Source organism: Drosophila tropicalis, unplaced genomic scaffold (assembly GCF_018151085.1).
Source record: "Drosophila tropicalis isolate 14030-0801.00 unplaced genomic scaffold, ASM1815108v1 contig_859, whole genome shotgun sequence".
NCBI classification, from domain to species: Eukaryota; Metazoa; Arthropoda; class Insecta; order Diptera; family Drosophilidae; genus Drosophila; species Drosophila tropicalis.
In genome coordinates, this window is record NW_027173353.1 from 12,309,092 (window position 1) to 12,336,134 (window position 27,043).

General features: G+C 42.5%; 2 protein-coding genes across 2 annotated transcripts; one reads left to right on the forward strand and one right to left on the reverse strand.

Moving 5' to 3' along the window:
* Window positions 1-1,758: 1,758 nt before the first annotated feature.
* Hcf (Host cell factor) lies at window positions 1,759-9,139 on the forward strand. The gene is given in 12 exon segments (XM_068298210.1): window positions 1,759-1,871; window positions 2,373-2,836; window positions 2,899-3,208; window positions 3,264-3,475; window positions 3,542-3,730; window positions 3,797-3,948; window positions 4,058-5,005; window positions 5,007-5,153; window positions 5,469-7,004; window positions 7,068-7,304; window positions 7,885-8,248; window positions 8,584-9,139. Coding segments are annotated over 11 exon segments (4,578 nt in total). The 5' UTR covers window positions 1,759-1,871; window positions 2,373-2,508; the 3' UTR covers window positions 8,739-9,139.
* dati (datilografo) lies at window positions 9,135-27,003 on the reverse strand. The gene is given in 11 exon segments (XM_068298211.1): window positions 9,135-10,140; window positions 10,216-10,872; window positions 11,294-11,361; window positions 11,424-11,747; window positions 11,839-11,857; window positions 11,859-12,005; window positions 12,209-12,393; window positions 14,407-14,689; window positions 20,800-20,877; window positions 23,835-24,910; window positions 26,360-27,003. Coding segments are annotated over 10 exon segments (3,192 nt in total). The 5' UTR covers window positions 24,753-24,910; window positions 26,360-27,003; the 3' UTR covers window positions 9,135-9,627.
* Window positions 27,004-27,043: the final 40 nt, after the last annotated feature.

Genomic DNA, 27,043 nt, shown 5'->3' on the forward strand with positions numbered 1-27,043 from the left:
AAGCCCGACTTTTATCTCCCTTTTATTTGAATTTCGATTTTACTCCCATCTCATTTGGGATGAATTTTCCCATTTCCCTTTTCTTTCGATTTCAAATTTACTCCCATCTCAATTGGGAACAATTTTTCCCATTTCCCTTTTGTTTCATTTCAAATTTTCTCCCTCCAATCCAAATTTAATGTATATATGTATATAGGTAAATGTTTACTATTACTACTCGGGCCCAAAACGCGCTTAAACTACATAATTTTGGTATCAAACGAAAGAGAAAAATTGCACGAGCACGACCTCAGGTGCGCCTTGGCGATTTATTTCGTAGTTTTTGAGTAATTAACAAAAGAAAATTAATATTTTTAGCGGGACTATAGCTAAAAGTAGCTTTTTCCGGCTAAAAAAAGCTGTTCAATTTTGAGATGGTGTTGCCAAATGCCAAATTTTGGATACTCGAATACGCGGGCTTTTTGAATCTTTTGTTCGCACTATTCTCAACAAACGAAAATATTGTTGAGTTTACAATATTTCTTGATTTTATAGAACAAATATAGTTTAGAATACAATATTCGGCTGCCAGAGCAGCCGAATATTCCTCGACTTTTGAGTTTAGATTAAAATATTTGGCTACCAGGGCAGTCAAACAGCGCGCCAAATAAAAAAATAGCGTTTGACAACACTGAAATCTAGCTTTACCCGATTTTTCCACTTTTCAACACTAAAATCTCGAGTAGTAATAGTAAACATTTACCATGTATATAATCATATATATATTTGGTCTATAAAATCAAGAAATATTGTAAACTCAACAATATTTTCGTTTGTTGAGAATAGTGCAAACAAAAGATTCAAAAAGCCCGCGTATTCGAATATCCAAAATCGGCATCTGGCAGCACTATCTCAAAATTTAACTGCTTTTTTAGCGGGAAAATGCTACTTTTAGCTATAATCCCGCTAAAAACATTATTTTTCTTTTGTTAATTACACAAAATTGGAATTTTTCTCTTTCGTTTGATACCAAATTTATGTAGTTTAGAGGCCCGATTAACGTAAATAAATATTTACCGCTCATGTAAATATTTACCCTTAGTACAATGGGAAAATGTAAACGACACTATAAAGTATTAAAATACCGGGATTCTGGGCTTGGCTTCAGTTGCTCTGCAAATGCTGTCACTGCCTTGGTCAAATGACAAATCCAAAATACGAAGCAGAATTAAGGTTAATACATTTTTTAACTAGAAATTTATTTATTGAAAATTTTAGGTATGGACTTCACAGACTAAACAAATGCTGTTTTGATTACCAACCACCGCTTCAATAGAACAGAGAAACTATTATCCGAACGAAAAGGAAGATATTGACAATATAGTATTATTGGATAATACATTCATTCTTGCATAAAAAAAAAAACAGTATATAAAAATCAGTTTTTTTTTTCAATTATTTTCCCGGGGACTCAGCTTTTTTTAGCTGTTTTCTTGAGTCGATTTAGCTGTTTTGGCCAAACAAAAAAATGACATCACTGTAGTGTAGTTGTCACTGCTATTTTTATGAACAGCTAAAATTCCCTTTTTTACTATCTTGCCCATTTTCTGAAAATGAAAAACATTCTTTTTCTTATATAAATACATAGATAATAGCAGATTTAATGTCATTCCAATGAATGTCTTATGTTTCAATTTCTATATGAAATTTTGATAAAAATATTATTTCTGTGACTTTGTTCGATTTATCGATACCGATACTGTCATCGACGTTATTGTCAGCTCTATTGCAATCTACCCTGCGTCGTTGTCGGAGGGACCGTTTTCGGCTTTTTTTTGCGCGATTTGAGTTAAGTGAAATACAGCATAAGTGTCGTTGGAGTTGCGAATCCGGTAAGGGGCTCCCATCCTGAAATTGAATATATCAGTTACAGATTGAAAAAATTGATTCCATATCGTTTTTAGTTAACTAGTTAGTGGAGCGTCCATTGGCGGCATTGCCAGCCGATGGAGTCTGTAATAGCGTTGCCAACACAAACTCGATTAGCGGGCTACGCTAATTTTAGCAGCATCATTTACGAGCACTGTTAATTTTCAAAGCAAAAATTTCGGTAGTTAATTTAAGTTTTTTTTTTTTTTTTAATTTTACCAGATTTTGTCGAAAAGTCCTTTAAACTTGTTTCAAAACAACATTTCCAAATATGAATGAACCCTTCGAAAATTTACAAACTCGTTTGCAAGTAAAATTTGTATAAATAATCACATTAAATGGATATAAGTTTATGATATGTTTGGATGAAAATATGTTTCAGTTAATTTTTATTATTAATATGATTTCTCTAGCCTGCACAATGTAAACATATGATGTTTGACTTGAAATTTGTTTGTTTTTAGGTACAGTTTTTGTGTTATTTATGTGTGAAAGGATGAGTTCTGGATTCCACGATATCCTTAAATACAGTTACATGGTAAATCGCAAAACTAACTAAAAGTAAATTTGGGATAATTGAAATAGTAAAACTTGAGAACAATGGAAAGTGCAGAGATTGCTGGGACCATGTCAAGTGTTGGGGGAGTCCCCGGAGGAGTTACAGGTATTGCCGATGAAGATCAGATCCACACATTGGCTCAAGCGGCTAATTGCCTAACTCGGATGGATATTGAGGAAGAGGTTGGAGGCATAGATCAAACAACGGCTACTGGCAATTCGGGATTCCGATGGAAGCGGGTACTAAATCCAACAGGACCTCAGCCTCGACCTCGTCATGGACATCGCGCCATTAACATTAAAGAGTTGATGGTTGTATTTGGTGGCGGTAACGAGGGAATTGTTGATGAACTTCATGTCTACAACACAGGTATGAATTGGATGAGGAGTACTGTATTCCCCGGACTCATCCAAAACGTTAACACATTTCAGTTACCAATCAGTGGTATGTGCCGGTGTTGAAGGGCGATGTGCCCAATGGATGCGCGGCTTACGGGTTTGTTGTCGAGGGCACTCGCATGTTCGTATTTGGCGGAATGATTGAGTACGGAAAATACTCGAATGAACTTTATGAGCTTCAGGCCACTAAGTGGGAGTGGCGTAAAATGTATCCAGAGTCACCTGACAACGGGTTGTCACCCTGTCCCCGGCTGGGTCACAGTTTCACCATGGTCGGCGACAAAATATTCCTTTTTGGTGGCTTGGCCAATGAATCGGATGATCCGAAAAACAATATACCGAAGTATAAACGCGATGCATTATCCTTGAGCTACAATAATAACTGCTTTTCGCTTTAGATACTTGAATGATTTGTACATCTTGGACACACGCGGAGTGCATAGCCACAACGGCAAGTGGATAATACCGAAAACGTATGGCGATAGTCCGCCGCCTCGAGAATCGCATACTGGAATCTCGTTTACAAGCAAAACAACTGGCAAGCTAAATCTCTTGGTTTATGGTGGGATGAGTGGCTGCCGTTTGGGGGATTTGTGGTTGCTGGATACGGGTAAGCTTTCTCTGATATACCTACATATGTGATTATTTGCATTAATATCATGACGCCTTCTTACAGACTCAATGACCTGGTCAAAACCACGCACAAGAGGTCAAGCTCCACTTCCACGATCTCTTCACAGCTCTACAATGATTGCCAATAAAATGTATGTTTTCGGTGGTTGGGTGCCATTAATTATAAACGATTCAAAGCCAACCACTGAACGAGAGTGGAAGTGTACAAATACTCTTGCTATTCTTGACTTGGGTATGATTGTCAACGTTTTGATATTTGATTCTTAGCTGATAGAGTTAAAATGATTTTCTCATATAGATTCAATGACTTGGGACAATTTGACTGTTGATACCGTCGAAGAGAACGTTCCTAGGGCACGGGCTGGGCATTGTGCTGTTGGTATACAGAGCCGGTTATATGTGTGGTCTGGACGCGATGGCTACCGCAAAGCTTGGAACAACCAGGTTAGGGTGAGATATTTTCCTATTTAACTTTGATTAAGATGGATTGCTGTTTGTTTGTTCTGCTTGTGTCTGTGCGCAAACTTCAACGATCCTTTTTTTGATTTGACCATTTTAGGTGTGCTGCAAGGATCTTTGGTATCTGGAGGTAACAAAGCCTCTATATGCCGTCAAAGTCGCACTCGTGCGTGCTTCCACGCATGCCTTGGAACTGTCATGGACGGCAACCACTTTCGCCTCAGCCTATATACTTCAGATTCAGAAAATCGAGCAAGCTCCAGCCACACCCGCAAAGCAGGCCAGTCAAAGTTTGATACAGCAGCAAGTGGGAGCAGCTCCGACCAACACCCAAGCAGCAAATGGAGCAGAAGTTGGTGTAGGCGTGGGAGGGTCAGCTGCCTCAGCCACATTGAAAATAGAAAAGAGTCCGATTTCTGTCCTACATCCTGGGGCATCGGCCACACCAGCAGCAGCAAGTGTTACAAAGTCTGTGGAGCCGCCATCCACAAATCAGACGTCCGGGTCAGAATCGCCACAGATTCAAGTTAAGCTACCCGTTGGTTCGGCGATCCCTCTGTCAACGGTGTCGGTCCAACCGCAAATTTCGATCGTAAGCAGCACTGCAGCACCAGTGGGCGCGAATCCCACGACCAACATCTTACAAAAGTTCCGTCCCAGCGTGGCGGCTACTTTAAGAACCGCCACTTCATTGTCAGTTTCAACAACTACTACGACTGCTGTTGACACACAAAACACAGCTGTCCGAGTGGCCACTTCCGGATCTAACGTGGTCTTAACATCGGCAGCATCCGGCACTGGGGCTTTGCGTTTTCTTCCAGGCGTGACAGCGTCGCAAACATTGCGCTTGGCAACCACACAGAGCGGAATCAGTGTTCCAAGTGGTTCTGGCACCGCCTCTACAACCACCATACTGAAGGCCTCCTTGCCAAGCACAGCCGTGCACACGCAGCAGCAGCACACAACCACAGCTGGGGGCAAGCAGTACTTCATTCAAAAGCCGCTCACCCTTGCACCCAACGTTCAACTGCAGTTTGTTAAGACGAGCAGCGGGGGGCATGACCGTGCAAACTCTTCCCAAGGTCAACTTTAATCTTGCCAAAGCCACGGCAACTCAAGGCCAGGGACAGACTTCGGCAACCCTATCCGTGGGAAGTGCTCAGCTCTCCACAACTGGTTCCACGACTCAAATTCAGGTAAGGAAAACGCAAAGGAACCGTTTAATTTTCCTATTAACACGAAATCAATGCAATCAAAATGAGAAAAGTTTAAATATGTTAATTGTTTCTAAAATTGATTCGATCATAATTGTAGCGAGTAATTTCACTGCCAGACATAAAATATTGCATTAGAAGGACCGTGAGAAATTTGTTAATGAATATTAATATGTTGAAATGGCCGTTAGCCCAAATGCCTGATCTACCTCATCGGCTCCAGATTGTTTGTTTTCCTAGCACTGATTTAAATATTGTTGAAACAGAATAAAAATGTCAAATTTGTTTTATGTTCAGGTTGCATCTGGACAGGCAAAGACAGTATCGGCTGCTGGAGCCACTGTGACATCACCTATAGTGGCAGCAACTGCATCAGGATCCGGAACACAACAAAAACCGATTGTTTCGGGCAACGTGCTCAAGCTTGTCTCGCCTCACACAATGGCCGGCGGGAAGTTAATTATGAAGAACTCCAACATTCTTCAGATGGGCAAGGTAACGCCTAACGTAATGGGTGGCAAGCCTGCTTTCGTTATAACCAACAAACAGGGCACTCAGTTGGGTAACCAACAAATAATCATTGTGACCACAGGAGGCAGCCTGCGGACAGTTCCTGCTTCAACTGTCATGAGCACTGCCGGCTCTGGACCAGGCATAGTCAGTTTAGTGGGATCGACCGCCACCACAGCTAGTCCATTGCAGGTGGTTGGTGGCACACGTACCGTGATATCCAATCAGGGTGGAGTGAAGATGATTCGTAATATATCAACGGCATCGGCGACGCCGGGGCAGAAATTGAGCGGCACACCCCTTCAGCAGAAGACCGCCTTGTACATAGGAGGCAAGCCCGTTACCGTAATGAGCGGTTCTCCGGGCGCGAATAAGCTGGTGATGCTTTCCGGGGCAGGAACATCGAGTGGAACGACTACAGCTGGCGGAGCAACTACAACAGCGAGAAAGAGTTTCGTTAACATATTCAATGCCACAGGAAGCCATAGGGCGGTGACATTGGCGGCTCCACCTAAAAGTGTAACCCCGGCCAAAACTGGACCGGCAACTATTATTCATCATCCCAAGGAGAGTAATACCAGCAGCAGTAGCGTTGTCGAGGCAGCCACTATAGGTGAGGCGTCGTATGTGGATACCGATCCCATGGATGATATCATAGAACAGCTGGATGGCGCAGGCGATACAATAAACCCGCCGTCCTCTAGAGATACACAAGGAGATTCCGAGATCGAGGACAACATTGACAATGGCGATGCAGCAGCTACATCTACGTCAGCGGCAGCTACAGCGACAGCGACAACAATGGCAATTCCAGCAGCAACGGGGGAGGTTACGGGGAGCGAATCCTTGGAGGACGATATATCAGGTGTCAGCAGCACTACGGACACTCAGAAGGCAAAACCGATGGACACGGACGACATTGGCACATTTGCTCCCGTGCCTCCTTCAGAAATAGTCTCCACATCGGGCGAGATCAAGCCCATCCGGGAGCAGCCAACAGCTTCAGAGACTGAAGCTGCCAATATACTGACCACCATCAAATCATCAACTGGAGATCTTTTGGCTATATCGACCACAAGCAATGCTGATGCCGAGGCTGATCGCCAACCTGTCTCCCATTTGGACGCTTTAGCCTCAGCAGCTGTTATGCAGGCAGCAACTGCCGCATCTGCTTCAGCGGATTCCAGTCAAGCAGTCAGAAGCCTTCTGGCAGGATCAGGCAATGCTAATCTGAGTGCTAACTTCAAATCGAAATCGGCGGAACGTCCAAAAGCTGGACAGGATAATGACAATACCAATGCAATAGTCAATGCCAGTTCAAACGTAAGTTAAGACCACGTCCACCTACATATGCATATTTTGGTACCCTGATTCTCGTCATTCTAGGACTCAACCAACGACAACGATAAATGGCACACGGTTGGCATATTTAAGGACCTTTTGCACACAGTATCTAGTTACATCGATCAGAAGTACTTTAACGAGGCATTGGTGGAAGACATCGCCGCATACAATTTACCAGAGCAACTCAGTCAATATCCACGAACTAGTTTGGAACCGGGCACAGCATATCGTTTTCGTTTGGCAGCCATTAATTCCTGCGGCCGCGGAGAGTGGGGAGAGGTGAGCTATTAATCTCATGGTAACACACATGTTTTCAGACGGTGTTAAAACTTATTCGTCGATTCGTTATTCCATTTTAAAATCCTTTAAAGAATGTACATATCTGCGGTTAGGAAAATAATATGAAAAAAATATGTATATATAATTTATTAGCATAATTTGAAACGAGTTAACGGCACATCCGTCTATCTGGATTAATGCAATCCCATCACTGAGTTTTAAAATACTTTTAAAAATCTTAATTACAATACTATTATTATTTAGCCCAATTGATTGGTCCGGTAACAAAATACTAGATCAATAAGTTCAGGGACTTATCGTAAAACTAAATGTCGTTTGCAAATCCATCCAAATAACCATCGCGGATTCGGTTAAAAACAAGCGGCTGTAATTCTCATAGGAACAATCTGCTCAAAAAAACGAATCTTGGCATCAATGACAAAAAGTTTTCATAAATGATTTCTGACATTTGGTTAGAATAAATTGTTTTGTGTCGATAATCGAATTTAGAATAGAAGTGATGCATATTGATTATATCAAACCACAAATAAAATGATTCATTGAAAACTTTAATTTCCAGATATCCAGCTTTAAGACCTGCTTACCGGGCTTCCCAGGAGCGCCGTCTGCCATTAAAATATCAAAAGATATTAAGGAAGGTGCTCATTTAACATGGGAACCTCCACCGGCCCAGAAAACCAAGGAGATTGTCGAATATTCGGTTTACTTGGCTGTCAAGCCGACTGCCAAAGATAAGGCGGTCACCTCTCCACAGTTGGCATTTGTTCGCGTATATGTAGGCGCGGCAAATCAGTGCACCGTCCCCAATGCCTCGCTCTCAAATGCACACGTTGACTGCTCCAACAAGCCGGCTATCATATTCCGGATAGCCGCGCGCAATCAAAAGGGCTACGGACCGGCGACCCAAGTGAGGTGGCTGCAAGGTAATGTACACTCTAGTTAAGTTTATGTGTATCCCAAGATTACAGAAGTCGGCTGAATAAAGAGTGATGTAGTAGCTTTGAACGCAAATAAATTTTAATCCATATTTGTGTGCATCGCTCTCTGCACGTTCAAATCAAAGAGTCAATTTATCTGTCGTTTTCGAGATGGAAGATTTTTGCTCTCTTTATTTCTTTTCAAAAACTAATCAAAAAAGGTAGGGTTAACTAGTAATTAGTTACTTTGTGTCCATTATCCTTCATTACCAAACAGTCTTATCCATGCATCTATATTAACCATTGATTAACGATATTTTTACGCATTCATTACCCATTAGATCCAGCCACGACCAAAATGCAAAACGCCGGTGTTGGAGGTGCAGCAGTAAGCAGCTTAAAGCGTGCGCAGGATAAGACGAGTTCAGTTAGCGGGACTGGGGCCAGCTCACCGCAAAAGCGCGGCCGGAGTAGCGGCTTCCCAGGGGGAGAGTAATTTTCTTCAAGAATATGAGATATGATTATGGATATATGGATTTATGGACATTGATATGGAACGGCATCGGCAGTGCTCTCAGTAAATATAAGTTTACCAGCATTCAGTGCCACATAACGATGGCGATACTTTTAACCCAGCTCAATACTTAACTTAAGCGAACTCCCTGCCCATCCTGTTCCCCGCCCCTTTGACGGAGCGACCGCAATTAACGAACAAGTAGCGGAAACTCGACCACAACCTCGACATAGTTTAGCATATGAACACTTCTAAATAATAGTTTCCACATGATCGACAAGAAGAATTATACCTAATCATAAAAGAGATGCATCGAAATGCAAGAAATCAAATGGAAAAGATTGAAAATAAAGTAAAATTAAATAATACAACTTTAAATTAAATGAATGCTGCGTTTCATTTATATTTATACGTATATACATACATATATGTACTTGTATTTTGGATCCCCATTCCCCTTAAAACGTATTGCACAAAACACACATCTTTTTTACTCTATACAATTTAAAAATTTTCATCTAAATTGTGCTTGAATTCTTATTGAATTCGATGGCCCAATGAATCGATGATTGAATGTGATGGATTCCACTCCCTAATGCTTTTACAGACAGACATTCATGTACATCATCCACCGATATATCAATACATACTAACATACATACTTAGGTAGGTATATTTATAGAGGTTTTACACATCAATACGCAATTTATAAAAGTTTTTCCATCTTATTGTAGTTGTAAACTGCTCTTGCTTCGCTCCGCTCCTGCATTTTATGTGATGATGCATTTGATTCGATACAAAATCGTTGTACTTGCTTCTGCAGCTGCCCCTTTCATTGCTGGCCCTGGCTCTGGTTCCAGTTGGCCAGATTTCATGAACTTGAAGGATTTGAGGCTGCCTGCTCCTGTTGTTGTTGTTGCTGCTGCTGCTGCTGTTGTGACGATGATCCGAAGTTACTGCCACTTGAGGCAGATGCCGTTGGTGTCTGGTCGGATTCGTTTTTGACGCCTCCACTGGCAGCCAGGCGAAAAGCGGCTTCCGTGTGGGACCGCAGAATGGCCTCGGCCTGCTGATGCATGCGCAATGACGTCTCAGGATGATGATGGTGGGCGTGATGAGGCTGCGATTGCACCTGTGAGCTTGGAGCTATCGCGTGCTGGGAATAGTTTGAAGCTGACGCTTGATGATGCTGCTGGGGCATTATGTTGGCGTTCATGTTCATATTCATGTTCGGCACATTGATGGTGGGTGAGCGTCGCGAGTTACTATTTACGGCATGGGAGGAGACTTGTTGTTGCTGCTGCTGCTGCTGCTGTTGCTGATGCAGATGGTGATGATGGTGGGGATGGTAGGGATGGGCGTGTGCATGCGGATGCTCGCCGTGCTGCAAAAAAGATGAGGAGGAGTTCTTAGAGTCGAGATTCTTGAACCGATTAGGCATCATTCTGCTGATACTTACGTGCTGTTGGTGCTGCAGTGCCGCATGCGGATGACCATGTGAGTGGCTGGAGTGGCCAACCAGAGCTGAACCGTTGCTGGGATTGTTCATGCGCATTGCGGCGGCTAGGTTGACGACAGCCGCCTGAACGGCCGCACTGGGCACTGATCCTGCTGGGGCATCAACACCGGCTGCGGCAGCAGCTGCTGCCATCAACGACATTCGATTGGCCACATGCAGGTCTGTGTCCATGGTGTATTGATTGGCACTGGGCAGGCGGAGTTCGTTCATTTTTCCTGAGCTGCAGTTGTTGTTGTTGTTGTTATTATTATTATTATTGTTATTGCTATGGTTGTTGTTGTTGTTATTCGTGCAGTTGTTGTTATTGTTTGTGTTGGCAATATGGCGGCTGTTGTTGTTATTATTGTGACTACTATTCTCATTGTCACTTAGTCCGTGTTCATGATCCGGATCAAGATCGTGTTCAGAGGCAGATGAGGATGAGAGGCGACCATTCGATGAGCACTCCGAATTCGCTGACGGCGATGGACACTTCGATCCACCCGGATTGTTGGCACCAATGGGTAGCAGATTTCTCGCCTCACCAATTCCGCCACCTGCAGCCAAAGTGGCCGCAAGTATGGACTCACGTTCCCGTTGCTCTGCAGCAGCTCTCGACTAGAATACATGATGCAAGACATGACAACACATTAGGAATAAAATTAGATACAATACAGCAATTATTGCTTAGCTAAACATGATCAACTTAATTGTCATATTAGTAAATTTATGGTAAGAGAAAGGAATTTATCATTAAGACGATCTTCTATGGCATTAAACTGATAAGACAGTACCGACCCAGTCGGTAAGTAAGGCCCATAAAGAGCGATTCCGCCCAAAAAAAACTTGGACTTTTTTAAAAAAGTTGTCAAAATTTTGAATTAATTTCGAGTCTTTTCAGCTATTGTATAGCAAGACAAAATGTCCGAATTTGCTGAAATTTGAGCGAACCCCCCTGAAAATATATTCTAGATCCAGCCATGATGTGTGTTTTAGCCTGTTTAAAGCTCAAGGTAATAAATTGATAATTTGAACTTACCAAAACATACTGCGCTGCGAACTGATGTTTGGGATCCATGCGCATTGAGTCCATGTGCGTTAAAAGGCCTAAAGTAAACGTGGATTTGGAATAAAAAGAAGGAAACTTGACCAAATCACTTGGAACTTACCGTTCTCGTGGGTGAACACCGCCTGGCATACACTGCACGGCCACATGCGGAGGCTGTTTGTCAGCTGGGAGGTCTCAGCGTGGCAGGCCAAGTGCTTTCGCAGGGATCCCTCGTTAACATAGTGTTTGCCACAGACCGGGCAGGGGTGGTTCGCTGTTCTCCGTTTTCCCAGGTAGCTGTCGTTTAAGTTTGATCCACCAGTGGCCGAAGGATGTGGAGGGACCTGGCCACAGCTGGACTCGGAGATGCATTGCGATGTAGGAGGGTTGCCGGCGCTGCTCCCGCCACTGCTGCCGTGTATCACCTCGCCGAATTGGGAGACGGCTGCAATGCGAATGAGAGATGTGGAGATGGGGAGGGTAGAGAGGGGCTACTGTGTGTATGTGTATGTCGGTTGGTGGCAAATTAAACTCACCAGCTCCAGACGGCGGGGGGGCTTTTCTCCTTGTGAACGTGTTTCATGTGATCGACCAGTGCTTCAGTGCCGAGGAAGAGCTTGTGGCACACTGGACAGGAGGTTGCATTGGGACCGCCAATTAGTGCCGCATGCTGCTGCAAGACACCAAGATGCAGCTGTAGCTCCTGTGATAGGCGGGATTGGTTGATATTGATGACGTTTTGGCACACGTGCACATTAAGAGAAGAAATGGTCGATGGTCGGTGGTCGGTGGTCGGTGGTGGGAGAAGTCGAGAACAAATGGAGGGCAGAATAGATGAGAATGAGTTGTGGAATTGTGGAGGTGGTTGGTCAAAATGATTGGGCGCCTGACTCAGTGTTAACATACCTTAGATGTGTGAGTGCGCAGACTTGACTCCGTGGCAAATCCTTTGCCACAAATGTTACAATGGAAAGGACGATTCTTGGCTCGTTCCACTTGGGCGTCATGATTACGTAGGTGCTGCTGAAGATTGGATAACTGAATGAAGGCGCGCCCGCAGTCAGGCAAATGACATTTGTAGGGGCGCTCTCCTGCAAAAAAGAGGAGACAAAGGGTTCCCCAAATCAATAAACGTTTCGGATCCATTTCTTTAACCACTCAAAATCGAATCTTAATAACTGTTGTCCCAAATATTTGCTTTACTTTAACGCAGGGGCAACGGCAATAGCAACGGCATAATTGACTGATTGACTTCATTTTAACAAGATTAAAAAGTAAGCACTTGAAAATGATGGGGTAGACAGTCCCTGAAAATCCTTTGGGGCCGCGTCGGGGACATGCAACTGCCGGGCCATGCCATACCCATGCTGGTCTCGCTAAAAACGTTGCAGCTATGCGGCAATTACGTGTTTCAGATTTGAAGCAAAATTAATTTCATTTGAACGCGCAATTAAATGAAAGAGTGGAAGGTCAGGAAAGTGGAAGAACAAGTACAAGTCGAAGAAGGACGAAGACGATAGCGGCGGCGACGGCGACGACGACGACAACAGCGACATAGAGGACGGGGGCGAGGACTAAACCGTTTAAGCTACTTACAGTCACTTTGCTTCAGCTACAGCAACATTAAGTGCAAATAAATAGTTACAAAGTGCAGTCGTGTAGACGAAGATGCGGATGCGGTCACTGTCGCGAAAGCGAAACCCTTTCTTCGTCCAGCCGTTGCCCAAAAAGGCCGCGATGCCGGCGTGTGGACTGGAGTGGCGGTGGGAGTGGTAGTGGGTAGTGGGAGGCGATGCAGCACATTTTCACACCTTGCGGCACGTAGACTTGGCCCTTGGGGCGCCCAATCTTACTTTAAAGCGCCTTTAGCATGAATGTGGCTTTCAACAGGAATGTTGCTTTCTGTGGCTATGTGCATTGGAACTGGACCTGGCCTCCCTGCTAATGGGCCATCCATTATCCGTATCTGTCGTTGAGCCGTAAGTGTTGGAGTAGATGCTAACCCTCTCAGAAATCGCTTGGGACGCGACACGACGTTGTGTTGTCTAATTACCCGTACCGTAGGACCAGGGCTGCAAAATGTGACTGTTAAGGACTTAAGAAGAAGCCTTGAAGGTCGTCCTCGTCGCCTTGCCTTGCGGGGCGCAAACTGGTTTTCAATTAAAGCGTGTTTGATTTCTTTTTCGGCATTCAAATTTCATTTCCACACGAAGAAAAAAATAAGAGTGAAAAAAAAGGGAAACAGAAACAAGAATCAAGGCACAAAAGCAGCAAAAAAAAGAAGTAAAATAAGGCATCAGCGGCAATTGTGAAGCTGCAATCAGGTGTGAATATAATTTGCCTATGCCAAGAGGCAGGAGGCTCACCGAAGACCAGAGCCAAGGGGGGTTTGAGTTCGTTAGGAACTGATATTGAATGCAGCTAATGACGTTGAATAATTTGTATTACTGGTCTAACCCAACGCTCCATATTGCCACCTCTTGTCCTTCTTAAAGGCGGTCGCAGCTGTCGGATAGGGTCGAGTCGGGGTCGCACTGGAATGGGATCGGGATTGAGAACGCTGATGGGGATGGAGATGGGTATGGGACTAAAGACAGTCAGTCGCGACAAAAAGCACTCCAAGTTTATTTAATTATCATTGTCATTGGCATTTGCATTCGCAATGCCGACGCCGAGTTGATGCTCACTTGAGTATTGCGACGTTGTAATAAAAATATTAGTCGTGCGCCGGATAAGATGAAGAACGAACATGAAGACGAGGATGCAATACACCAGAAGAAGTGAACGGAAGGGGAAAGCAAAGGAAACAGCAGTGACCAGGGACTAAGCACCCAAAGGACGGGCGCTGGCGGAGTGGCGGCTGTTTTAATTTGTCACAAGCAGAAAGCATTTTTCATCAGCTTTTTAATTACAATTACAAGCAGGAACAGGACGAAAAAAATAAGCAAATCATAATCAGAGAAAAAACAAAAAAATTTAAACTCAAATTGCGAAAAGAGCAAAAATAAATTTACCGCCAGTGTCGATGGGAGGCGTTGAGTGGTGGGCGGATGGCCCATCTGTGAGCAAGTGAGTCTGGATTGCGAGGATTTTTTGGTACTTACCGGTGTGCAGACGCGTGTGCTGCTGGACGTGGGACAGCTGCTTAAATCTACGATCACAGTAGGAGCATTTGTATGGCTTCTCTCCAGTATGGACACGAATGTGCTGCACCAGCTGATGATTGCTGGAGAAGCTCTTCATACACTGCTGGCACTGGTGTGGCTTGGTATCCGCCCCGGGCGTTCCCCCACCCAAGCTAGTGGCGCCGGGTACACCGTGTGTGCCCAGTCCGACGCGGGGAATCTGCTGCTGGATCTGCTGCATGGCGCTCTTGTGCATGAAAAGCTGCAATTAAATGAGACGACAGCCGAGTGGGTTAGAAGTCACCACGAATGGGGCTTGCTGCTTAATCTACAATAGATATGTATGTACATATAGAGACTGGGTCTCGATCGAGACCAAAACATTTGTTCCCACCCTCGCCCCATTGAGTATATCGCCGACAAAAGGAATTATTCTGGGTGTGTGTCAAGGTTATTCATTTGCCAATCTGCAAGTTTGGGCTTTTTAGCTCTTACCCCTACCTCCATGAGTAAACTGTTAACGCGGCCCTGCATCTGGTTTCATTTATAGATTTCCCAAGTCGATTCTCTGGGAATCAACTATATGAAGGTATGTATAACATTTTTTGCCTCTTATCGTTCGTTCTGCTTTTGGCCGTTTTTTTTTTCTTTTTGTCACTTTTTTTTGTTTCGCATACACATATTTTTTTTATGTTTTTTTTGAAATAAATATTTTTATAAAAATGTGTACCGTTGCATGTCGAACAAGTTAAAAACAAGTCAGCAAAAGAAAAGAGTTTTTGTTGAGCCAAAATGCGAGCACATAAAACTAAGTTATAATAGGCGATATATGTATGTACATGAACATATATATATATCTATATAAATGTCTGTATTATGGTCGTACGTATTTACAATTCAAGTCGCCGTTGTCCGGAGGCCGCCAGAAAATATTGCTGATTTTTATGAAATTTATTATTGCCGCATTGTAAACAAAAAAAAAAAAAAAAAAAAAAACTGAGATTGCCGAAATCGAAAGACCTTCATCATATTTGTTTCAGACGCTGAAGGTTGCGCATCAAACCACATTTATCTGAATTCTCGATTCTCTTACAAACTTATGGTTCGGCTTTAAGCCAACTCGGATATGCAGTCAAAAGCAACAACTACTGGATCTTATGGGGCATTTGTGGTTACTCGGAACATAAGCAAAGTTAAGTAAGTCTTTCTCTGATGGATCAGAAGAAAATACTCATTATTTTAGAGAGTTTCTAATGTGATGTTCGTTTGGAAATAGTGCTTCTTACTTAGGATATCTATATAGTTGGTCTTAATAAGTGATAATACATAGTAATCGATAACAAAGTTTTTAGTTTTTGTTTTTTTGGCCTTCAGTTTTAAAGGACTATTGAAGGCGCACCTCAATTTCAAGGAAATCCATTGACACACACCCGAATAATCAAATTTTCTAGATAAATAAAAGTTAGAATTTGGAGTTGAATCAATAAATGACTCCATCAATCCATTTGACTTGTCTAAACAAGTAAACTCAAAGCTCTTGGCTAGGATAGTGTTAACAATACACAAAACTTTATAACCAGAATTAGTGTCAGACAAAAAAAAAACAGCACCTGTTTCAAAACATTCTAAAAGTCAAGTTTATGCAGTTTTTGAGTTAATCCTTAATATACAAAACATTTTCGAATTTGGCATACTAATACTTGGTATCTGTATCATTCTACAAAAATGTATAAAGCGTTCATAGATATGCATTTTATGCCTATTAAGTTTATACTAACAATAAGTACAAGCGTTTTGAAATAGGTGATTCAAAGGACTAAGAGATTATGAGAGGATGAGAGTTTTCCTATGTTTGCATATGACAATTTCCTTGATTTTATGATGATTTCATGATATTTTTGTAGTTCCTATGTAAGTGCATTAATTATTTTTTTTTTTTTTTTTTTGAAGCATTCTAAATTGAGCATTAGGTAAATTAAGAACCTAGCAGTTGGCATATAGTATGTGTATTAACTAGATTAGCATAAGACTAGTATGTAAAATTGTATAAGACCGTATTTGGGTAACTGAATGAACCTTAAATAAACCTTTCAGTAAGCAATTTTCTTTTTTTAAACATTTGTTAATGCCAGTATTAACCTTTATAAAGGATTTTTCATGACTGAAAGGTTGATTCGTTGTTCATTAAATTACTCTAATACAGTCTGACCAAACATGTGACGACTATGACTAAAATTTAATTAGGAAATTTCGGAAAATTTTAAAAGAAACTTTTAACATTGCGAAGTTGCAAAACTCTGCCAAATTTTGAGCTATCGGAAGTGATATTTTCGATGTCAAGTTTTTTATATTTATGAAACTCTAGTTTAGTTAATATTATCAACTCTAGTTTAGTTACTGACAACAATTCTTCAATCTGCTCTGGATTGAAATGAGTTATTTTAATGGTAAAACTTATAAGAACCTTTTCAATGAAGATACAGTCGGAAAAAAGGCAGGGCAGGAGCAAAAAACTCATTAAACTTGTTTCTTTAACAGGCCCGAGACTGGCCAAATGCTTTCGGAAGGATGATGGCCACTTCGAGAGTACATCTCTTCCTATATATGTATGTAAGTATATCAACTTCAAGATATCGTATTTGAAAAAAGTGTTGATGTCTTGTCTTGTTGGTGTGCAGAATGAGTACCTCAAAACTTTTCGTGCAGCCAATTAAATTGTCAAAATTTATCAAATCACTTTTTTGGAAAAGTCGGTGTGGTGTTTCCCCTTTAAGTGTTGCCATAAATTGTTTCGTTATTTCCGTTTATCAAAGGACTTGTGGAGGACCTTTATGTTTTTGCGTTTGCGAGAGCAAGTATTGAAAAGCTGTTAACCCAAATAACTAGTTATATTTTCGGTCAAGTTCGAATACCCAAATGAATGGGTATAAGCATCTGCTTCCGTTTTGGATGCAAGTCCAGCCATGGAGTAATGGATGCCCCACCATGGCCAAGGGTATCCGCGAGCAAACACAAACTTTTTGTTAAACATCTTTTTGACGCACACAGCCGCAATTGTATCTATGTACCTATACCGATATCGTCGTAATCTAACGGATTGGATGGCTGGTGGAGGGGTGTGGGGTCGTACGGGTTGTGCGGGAAAATGGAAACAAAAAATAGGTGCAGTGTGAGGGTGTGTGCGGTGCTCTCTGGTTGGTTGGCCGCCAACATTTTTTATTTGCACGAGCAGCAGCGGAGGTGGCAGTGGAAACAGAAACAGAAACCGAAACTGAAACATACCGCCCGCCTATTCGCCACTCGCCACTCGCCGCACGTCATTTGGCCGAGACACACTGGCAGTGCTATTGCACTTTTTATTCATTTGGCCAGCACGGGGGCCTTGGTCCTTGGTCCTTCGTCCTTCGTTCTTATGGAGCATCGCATAAAAATGGCGAACGAGCTTTGGCGGCCAACGGCAGTTCTGCGAATCGCAAATGAGATTGCGATAATAGACGGCGAGGCAACGAAACCGAAGGCCAGGACCGGCCAGCTCTAGCTGCAGCATTTGCTGGCATTCGGTGTCTTTATGTCTCCGAGACAGACTCTGTCTCTATGAGTGTGTGTGTGTGTTTGTGTGAGGATGAGGATGCGCCTGGACGCGGGTCAGTTAATGTTTTTGTGATTGTGAGAGTGAGAATGGAGGGGAAAACGGACACGATCCACAAAAGCTAAACTTATGTTGGTCGCAGCCTAGATTGGCTTTGGGTTAGACTACTACTAAAAGAAGACAAAAAAAAAGTGTGTCCAAGTGGGTAGTGGATACTAAGGCTCCAGCAACTACAGCAACAGCAACTAACTAGGACCACGACCAGGACCAGCAAACTTTACTTCAGCTTCATAGTCAATCTTGTGTTCCGCTCCCCCTTAGCCCCCTCTGGGCCCTTATCCACCTACCGTGAGACAAAAAGAGTGTGAACGGAGAGTACAGAGTGAGTAATAGAGAGAGGGACACAGAGCGAGAAAGTAAGACAAAGAGAGAGAGAGAGTGGGGGTAGACAGTGAGAGGGTAAGCGATAGACTGAGTGAGAGAGAAAGAAAGAAACAGTGAGTTGTGTACCTAAATCTTTTCATGTATGCATTTCCATTGTATTTGTATTTGTGTAGGTACAATTTTTTTTCCTACTTTCTTTTCCCAATTATGCTGTCCCTTTTCTCTCTGTTTTTCTATATCTGTATGTGTGTGTGTGTGTGAGTTTTTTTTTCTAATTCTTCGACCCTAGCACGCGCCGAGGACGAGGGATGGACGGCGACGTGACGAGGACCTCGCTGCGCCAATGAATGTCTACGTATTCCCCTGCCCCTGTCCACCCTCTTGGACTCTACGGCTACCGAGAGTCGAGTCCTGTGTTAGGGTGAGACACACACACACACATATGCACATAGCACATACATATGCAGCAGAAGGAGGCGTATTCCGTTGCTTATATATATTTGTATGTACGTATGTATGTGTTTAAAAAAAAAACTGAGTGGTCGAAGGCGAGTAAAAATGGTTGCAAAAAATGCGAGGGGTGAACATGAGAGTGTGAACGAATGTGTGAGACTCTGTGTGTGTGTGTGTGTGTGTATGCGTCCTGAGACTCTGTCTGTGTTTATGTCTGTATGCCTGCTTAAGAGTCGGAATTGTGGTCGGGGATGGGGGTGGTGGTAGATGATATCGAAGACATACGAGGGGCGTTCCATAACTAACCAACTACCTCTTTAAAGCCAAGCAATGCTACCCGAAGCTCTTTAAGTGTTTAACAATATCTTTAAATTTACAATCAGAATGTTATTTAACTGTTATCCGTTATCTGTTATATTAGTCCTGTTCCGCAGGATAAACAATTTAATGACAAATAAAACTGATTTCGTGTCATTATGAAGTTAGGAAGTTGTTTTATAAACAATTTAATGACAAATAAAACTGATTTCATGTCATTATGAAGTTAGAGATGTAAAATGGTGGAAATTTGTCCCCTAAAGTATGCAATAGGCAGTCAATTCGTATTTCTAAGAAAATGCAGAAATTTTTAAAAGATCTGTAGATAAAAAATGGTCCTGGCTAGTTTTGGCAGGCCATTGCACACTTTAGTCCCTTGAACTTGCATTGAACTGTTCTAGATTCGTCACAGCAGGATAAAGGATTGTTTTCGCTAACCGGCACTAACGTAATAGCATCAACTAAATCACTAAATTGCGGTTTCGAACTATATAAATAAATACTTTAATACCTTGAGAGGCATTCGCATATTTTAATATTTTGAAATGTTTGCCATTTTATAAGCAGTTTAAAACTTGTAAACTTTACAAAGGACGAAGTCTGGCATACTTTGATTCTCTTCCGACCATGATGCCCCCCAGGGATGCCTTTGGGATTTCACATTTTCCATATTGACTTTAAGTTTTTACACGTATGGCATAATTTTCACATCAATCGATTCCATGGACAACTTTTAGGCGTGATACTATGGATCATGGTCAAAGTATATACAAACGGACTGACATGTTGACGTTGACCGATAGAGGTAATGAAATAAAGTTTAAAAATTTCGCACATATCAAAGACATTTTGTCACCGAATTAATATGGGATATAGAAATATATGTACCACAAAATATTCAAAATATATTCAATCAAAGAAGGTCTATTGTGGAATGTTTTTCTAAAAAAAAAAAAAAAAAAAATACACTTTGGTCTTATCACGTTCATCCATCAAACATGTTATTGAGTGGGTTAGTGGGTAGCGGGTAGTGGGTTACGGGTGGTGCGTGGGTGTCTGTAGATGTGTGAGGCCTTTTTTGAAATTTTGTGCGTTTCGCTCGTACTTTGCAATAAGCAAAACATCTCCAGTTAAAGTATAAAATCAAAATAACAAAATAAAAGACAAAAGTAGTGGAAAAGTAACTCATTGCAGTGCTGAGGATAACTGAAAAAGTTTATTTTGCAATTAACTCAAAGTTAAACTTAAACTAAAATCAACTTTAACTTAGAAATAATCTTAAATGCTTGGAGTAGGCGTACTCCGAGCGAAAGGAATCTATGTGAAAAGGATAACATAAAAATGATAACAAAATAGGAATATTACACATTTCTCTGAGAAGAAGTCCTCCGTAGTTCCGGACCCGGACTTGGACTGTGGTTCTACATGTGTTGCTGTGCCTCCGAGTGTGCGTGTGTGTGTTTGTCTATGTATGGGTGAGTATGTTCTGTGTTCTGGAGTAACAATAACTATTTGCTCGATTGTTCATATATATAAATATGTATAGTTTTTATATGGTGGTGGGAATTGTATGTATTTATCTTCGACGTGGAAGAGTACTATACACAACGGAAGAGATGCCAACTCACTCGTTGCAGGGTTGACCAACATTCTTCAAGGGTGCGTTCACTGATCGCCGCGGCGCTGCTCGACCTGGAGAGCTGAAGCTGTAATGGTAAAAAATATTACAAAACAAAATTAATTACAATTTGAAGCATAACTTTGGGGTGGTAGTTACCCACTACTGGGGTAGAAGAGGGGTGGGGGAGGAGTGTTAGTTAACAATGTAAAAAATAATAATCAAATCGAACGAAGAAGAAGTGGATCCAGATGGAAATGCAATTGGGTAAATAATAGTAGTCATAACAACAACAATAACAACGACAAAAATCTTAGGTTTATGATAGTTTTTTTTTTTTTTTTTTTTTTAGATAATGTTAGTTAATAAATCAACATTACGTGCTTGTTCTCATTTGCCGTGGCAAAAAACGTTCTGTTACTGGATTTACTTTTACAAAAATATGAAGAATATGCACTAATTATAAGTACGTCCTACGATTTGCTCACTAAGAAACATATTAATCAAAATCAATAATCGCACAGTTTCCAAATTAGTCACTATATATGCTCTGTCGTCTGTTTTTGTCTGACTTCCTGGACACACACAAACATATGTACATATGTATGTATGTGTTCATATGTTTCATAAACGGAAAATGAAAATCCATGAGCCAGACGCTATATATAAAAACTAAAGATAAACCGATTCGTAATCCATTGCCGATCATTAAAGAAAACTCGTGAGCAAGTCAGAGACAAACTAAAACAAAACAAGTGAACAAAATCAAAAGGATACGACGAGAAAACACATATCGCGCTGCAGGGTTAATATAATTTTGACAGATTTCAATCAGAAAATAAAATTACATCGTGCTCCTCTTCACAGTCAAGTGTCATTATAAAAACGATAACGATTCGATCGGTTCGATCGTAAAAACGAAACGAAACAAAACGGAACCCAAATTTTGGTAGGGATTTTCTTCGATAGTATCGCGGCCGTTGTTTGTATCACGAGGGGGCACGCGCGGATGGAGAAGGGACGAGAGTACGGGATTCAAAGGCAAACGCAATCAGACAGAGGAATACCACCATCACCATCGGCAACGACACCAAAACGACACCTTGCTCACGTGCTTGTGCCAGTGCCAACGTCCGTGACCGTGCCTGTGTCCGTGTCCTGTGGCTGTGTTCTTGCTCAACTGTTTGATTGTTTGCTCGTTCCGTTCTCGTTCTTTTTCTCTCGTATAACAAACATATGCATTTCATATGAGTGCGCCCATACCGAACGTTTAGACACGGGATGGTGGCAGGGGCAAGGGCAAGGACAAGTCTAGAACCGGAGTTAGAACTTTGCTTATGGTAATTGTTATTGGTGTTCGTATTGGTCTTGGTTTCGGTTCTGATAATGCAATTTTATTTCAGGAATTGAATGATAGACTTTATGCCGGCGCCAGCTCGCCAAGACGCCACCAAGACGATGACGAAAATCAACACTCCGGACGCGACCACGACAACTCGCAACGGACTTTCACTTCACTTTCAAACGCGGAATCGCACAACCTAACGGCCCGATGTCCTTTGAACTTCTGCCGGTTGTACTTGGTGGCAGTGCAGACGCCTTATCATCCACAAACGGGACACCGTCCCGGCGCCAGCGTCAGCGTCTTCTTCTTACCTATCGCCGTCGTCGACGTCGGCTTCTAAATTTTGCGTCTCTTTCTATGTGCAGTGTGAACAGGAGCGGGGGGTGGAGGTCCTATTATTGTTTTCTTCAAGAAATTATGCGCGAGTTCAAAAAAAGAAAAGCGAACGAACGAAAAAAAGTATCAGAAAAAACCCCAAAAGAATGAGAAGAAAAACTCTCTTGCTCTCTCTTTTTATTTTTATAAATGCGGCGCGGCATGGAATGATGGTAAGACAAAATAAAAACTGCGACAGCGGCAGAGGCAGCGATAGCGTCCGGCGCAGGAATACCGAGCAGCAGCAGTGTGTGTGTGTTTGTGTTTGTGTGTAGTGGGTATAAAACTAAACTTGCACCCACACCCATTGCCTTCTCTCACCCCCATCCTATCCCATCCCATCCCTTTCGTTACGTTTCGTTTTCCTGCTTCTGCTGTCCCATTCTATTCTCTCACCCTCATTCCCCGCATACTCACAAGATACAAATGGATTCCAACCCATTCGCTCACACACACAAACACACGAAGGAGCGAGAGGAGAAATTGCAAATGTTAATAGAACGCGGATACTTACAAAAATGGGGGTTACTTGAGAAAAAGCTTAGTTAAAAACTAAGCAAACGATAAGAATTCGCATTCTCTCTCTTTCTATAAATCGCTCTCTCTCTGTCGGTCGCTCTGATACCTTCCCGTTAGCGCTCGCGTGTGCGTTTCCCGTGTCCCGTTCGCGTCCGTCTCTCGTACCAAGACTTTACCCCTGCACGGCTATCCATATTTCATACTCTGTCACTCTTTCGTAGAAAAATGAATTAAATCTCAAACTCACGCTGCAAAATAAAAAATGTCTGCCAAGACAAAGAAGAAGGACATTGCCGCAGTCGCAGAGGTAAAAAACTAAAAAAAAAAATACGAAACCAAAAAGGAGTTGGCCAAAGGTCCAGCAAGACGAAGTCAAGTCGAAGCTTACTTCCAAAAAGCACACTTTCCCTCAAATCTCCGTTAACAGGCACAGGCAGTTAGAGTACAGTTACCCCTTGAGCTTTTGCCGAAAAACAGGGGAAGGGAAATTGTGAGAAACTCTCTTTTCTGCCACAGCTCTCTTTCGACAGCTGCTGGGATCAAGAGCATTTGTTAGTCCTTTTAAGCGTTGCCTTTTCTCTTTAGGCAATAGCATGACGAGGACGACCACGACGACGAGGACAACGACAACGACAACGGCGGCATTCAAACTCAAACACACAACACTAATTCATCAAAATATCAGCGGTCAAAACTTTTTTGGGAAATGATAAAAACTTCCAAGGACGTTGATATCAACGACGACGACTATTGAGGGTACGACAGAATGAGGATGTTGGGGAAGGGTGGTGGCGGTGAATTCTTACCTGAATCTCGTTGGCTAGCTTGTCGTTATTGTATTTGATGTCGGGCGTCGAGCTGCCGCCAGATGGCGTAATGGAATGCTGCGGCGACTGTTGACCTTGCGACAATGGCTTGGAGCCAGGACTATGAGCCTGTCGTGGCGGCTGTGCCGGACCTCCACCTGATGGCTGATGTTGTTGTTGCTGCTGCTGTTGTGGGTGTCCAAGATCCTGGTCGGGGTTTATGCCACTGGTACCCGAGGTGCCGGTGTCACTTTCAACATTGCTGGATCCCACAACCGCATTTGATCCGAAAAAATCGGCTGCATAGGCTGTGGGATCTGGATGTTGCTGCTGCTGTTGCTGCTGTTGTTGTTGTTGGGCGGACTGTTGCTGCTGCTGCAGATCATTCTCCTGCTTTGGCTTTATTCCGAGACCAGCGCCAGCAGCAACAGCAGCAGCAGCAACATTGATTGGATTGTGGAGTGGGAGCGTGACATCCGGCCCAGAATTATGGAGGGCAGTGGACTTGAGGTGGGCTGCTGCTGCTGCTGCGGCGGCTGCATTAAACAGCAAATGATGGTTACTCAATTGCGTTCCCGGTGCGGATTGTTGACCGATTGCTCCGAAAGCTTCACCGCCAAAGGGCGGCTGCTGCTCGACATGTGACTGAAGGAGCGGGTGCTGGTGTTGGTGTTGCTGGTGTTGCTGCTGTTGCTGCTGCAACTGACCGGCTTCCAGTTTGGAGCCGATTTGAGGAGAATTGTTATTGTTATTATTGTTGGTGGCTGCATTAATGAGCTGGTCATGATGCTGGGGCGGCGGCTCGCCATGCGGATGATGCTGGAGGTGGTGCTGTTGATTCAGGCCCTGCTGGTGATCCTGCTGACCGAAAGGTGCTCGAGCCTGATGCCAGAAGTCAGCGGCATCCATTTTAAACATTAGGACCGGCGGCAGTGCCAGTTCCCCCAGTTCTCTTGTAATGTGTATATCTTTAGTTCTTGCGGTTATTGAAGGCTCTCGTAACTGTCTTATTAATGCTTCAGAACCCAGAGCGATTAGTTCCTATTTGGCATCGAGGATTGGAAAAATGAACATGCCTGCAAGCAAATGATCGACTTAATTTAATTACTTCAATGTAGAATGAATCGCAATAATATTTAAGTAGTTAACCTAACGCCTAATACTAGTCTAAAAACCTTTGTGTAATATTCAAATTTAAAGTCACTTTCCTTCATCCTTTCAAACCGGACCAACCATGCTAATTTAAAGTAAATTAAATAATTTTTAGCTCCACACAATAACTAATTGTAAGACAGATATTTAGTCTTTTTCCAAGTTAAAAATGCTTACGAATCAAAAGAAGAAAGCACTAACTTTTATAAATAGATACTAAACTGAATTAAAACTGAACTCATTTGAAAAATGGTATCCTAAATAAAAGTCATTTTCTGTTGACTACGTTTCATTCCTTCAAACATAGCATGATGCTATGTTCCTCATCCGGTGGGCTGAAGGCGGCTCTTGGTGATTTATTATATTCGATTTTTGAACACTATATAAACATGGATTCCTTGGAATCGCTCCAATCGTGGCGTAAATGCCACAAACACACAAAACACTTTGGAATCAGTTGTATATGGGATCATATGAATTTGTATTTAGTTTTATTCTTTTAATCTGAATTCCTGAAGAGACATCCGTTAACTGAACTTGGTGGTGCATTCGTGAGGCATTGTCTTCGCCTTCACGTATTCTTTTGTGAGGCTTTCGCCAATTCACACGCGGACACGACTTCTTCCTTTTGCCTTAACTATAGATAACCAACCTGGCGGCACGCGAGTCATTGAAAAACTAATTTTGTCGCTGCCTCGGCCAAGTATAAATATGATTGTCGTTCGTTGGGGGTTCAGACACATCTCGCTTAGAAATAGAACTTGGACAAAAGCGCGTATCGACGTTGGCGTTGTCGTAGGCGCCTCCTTGCCGCCTCCACCCGCCTCTGCCGTTGCCTTTGCTCTTGCCTTTGCCTCTCCAAGCCTTTTCATGCCTTGCCTTGCCTTGCTAAGTAAGCCAAATGTCTTCGTAACATCTTCGGCGAATCCTGTTATGTCTTCGTGCTAATGGGAACATCCTTCGCCTTTGCTCGCTCTGTCGTCAGCAGTGCCTCTGCCAGCCTCTCTCTTAACTAGTGCTCTTGCAGCAGAGGCAGAACCAGAAGCAGCAAATTGTACATTTTTGGTAACAACTTAAGCATTAGGACCAGACCGGATCTGTAATTGGCACGGGCGTGGGCCCCCAGTATTAGTTGGCAGTTGTGGCGGCCAGTTGGCTGTTGCGGTTCGTGCAAATGATTTGATCTAACGACGATGAAGTATCCCAAACACTATGGCTCACTATTGCTGTCTATCAGGTGATTGATAATCTACATGACTACCCCAAAAATGTGCTGCCACAATAATATATTTTATATTCCAAATGTGGACATCTAGGATGTCTCTCTGATCAATACTTTTTGAACCATTTTATAGGAGAAAGCTGCTACTTACCACATGGGGCAGTTCATTTTTGAGCCTGGTCGAACTCGAGTGGCGCTTCTAGTACGAGTCCTCTGACTAGAAGAAGGATACGAAGACAATCTAGCTGATGCCGTTCAACTGGTAACTTGTCCAAGTCCTGGCTTACAAGTAATGAAGTTATTTCTTTTCTTTTTTTTTTTCTGTTTTGTTTTTCTTAGTTGCTTAGGTCGAGTGTGTAATTTTATGCATTATTGAAACTAATTTGAACTTAAGGCCGGAATAAGGCACGCGTTTCGGTCGTAACTTGGTTAATTGCTCATGTATACGACGGTATTCAAAACTCACAAATTCATTGATTGTTCGCTTTGATTTCATTTTACTTAAATGTCTGTTTAATTTTTTGGTTAATTTTTTGTATTTTTGCTTTTTTGGTTATCGCTTTCTTTTACGTTTCCATTTTGGTTTGTTTTAGTAAATTTTAGATCACAATTTGTTGTCGATTTCTTTGCTTACGAGTAGGCCAAAAAAATATCACCCAAAGACTGCTTCCGCATATTTCCCCATACCGACATATATATAAAAATACACCTTCATATTAACTTTCGATGTGCGGTACGGAGAGTGCGATTGCGATTCCGAACTATTCCTCTACCTTTCACTGTGATTTTCCGCCCTTTTTTGAACTGAGGAGAAAGCCAAATGTACAAACTGCTC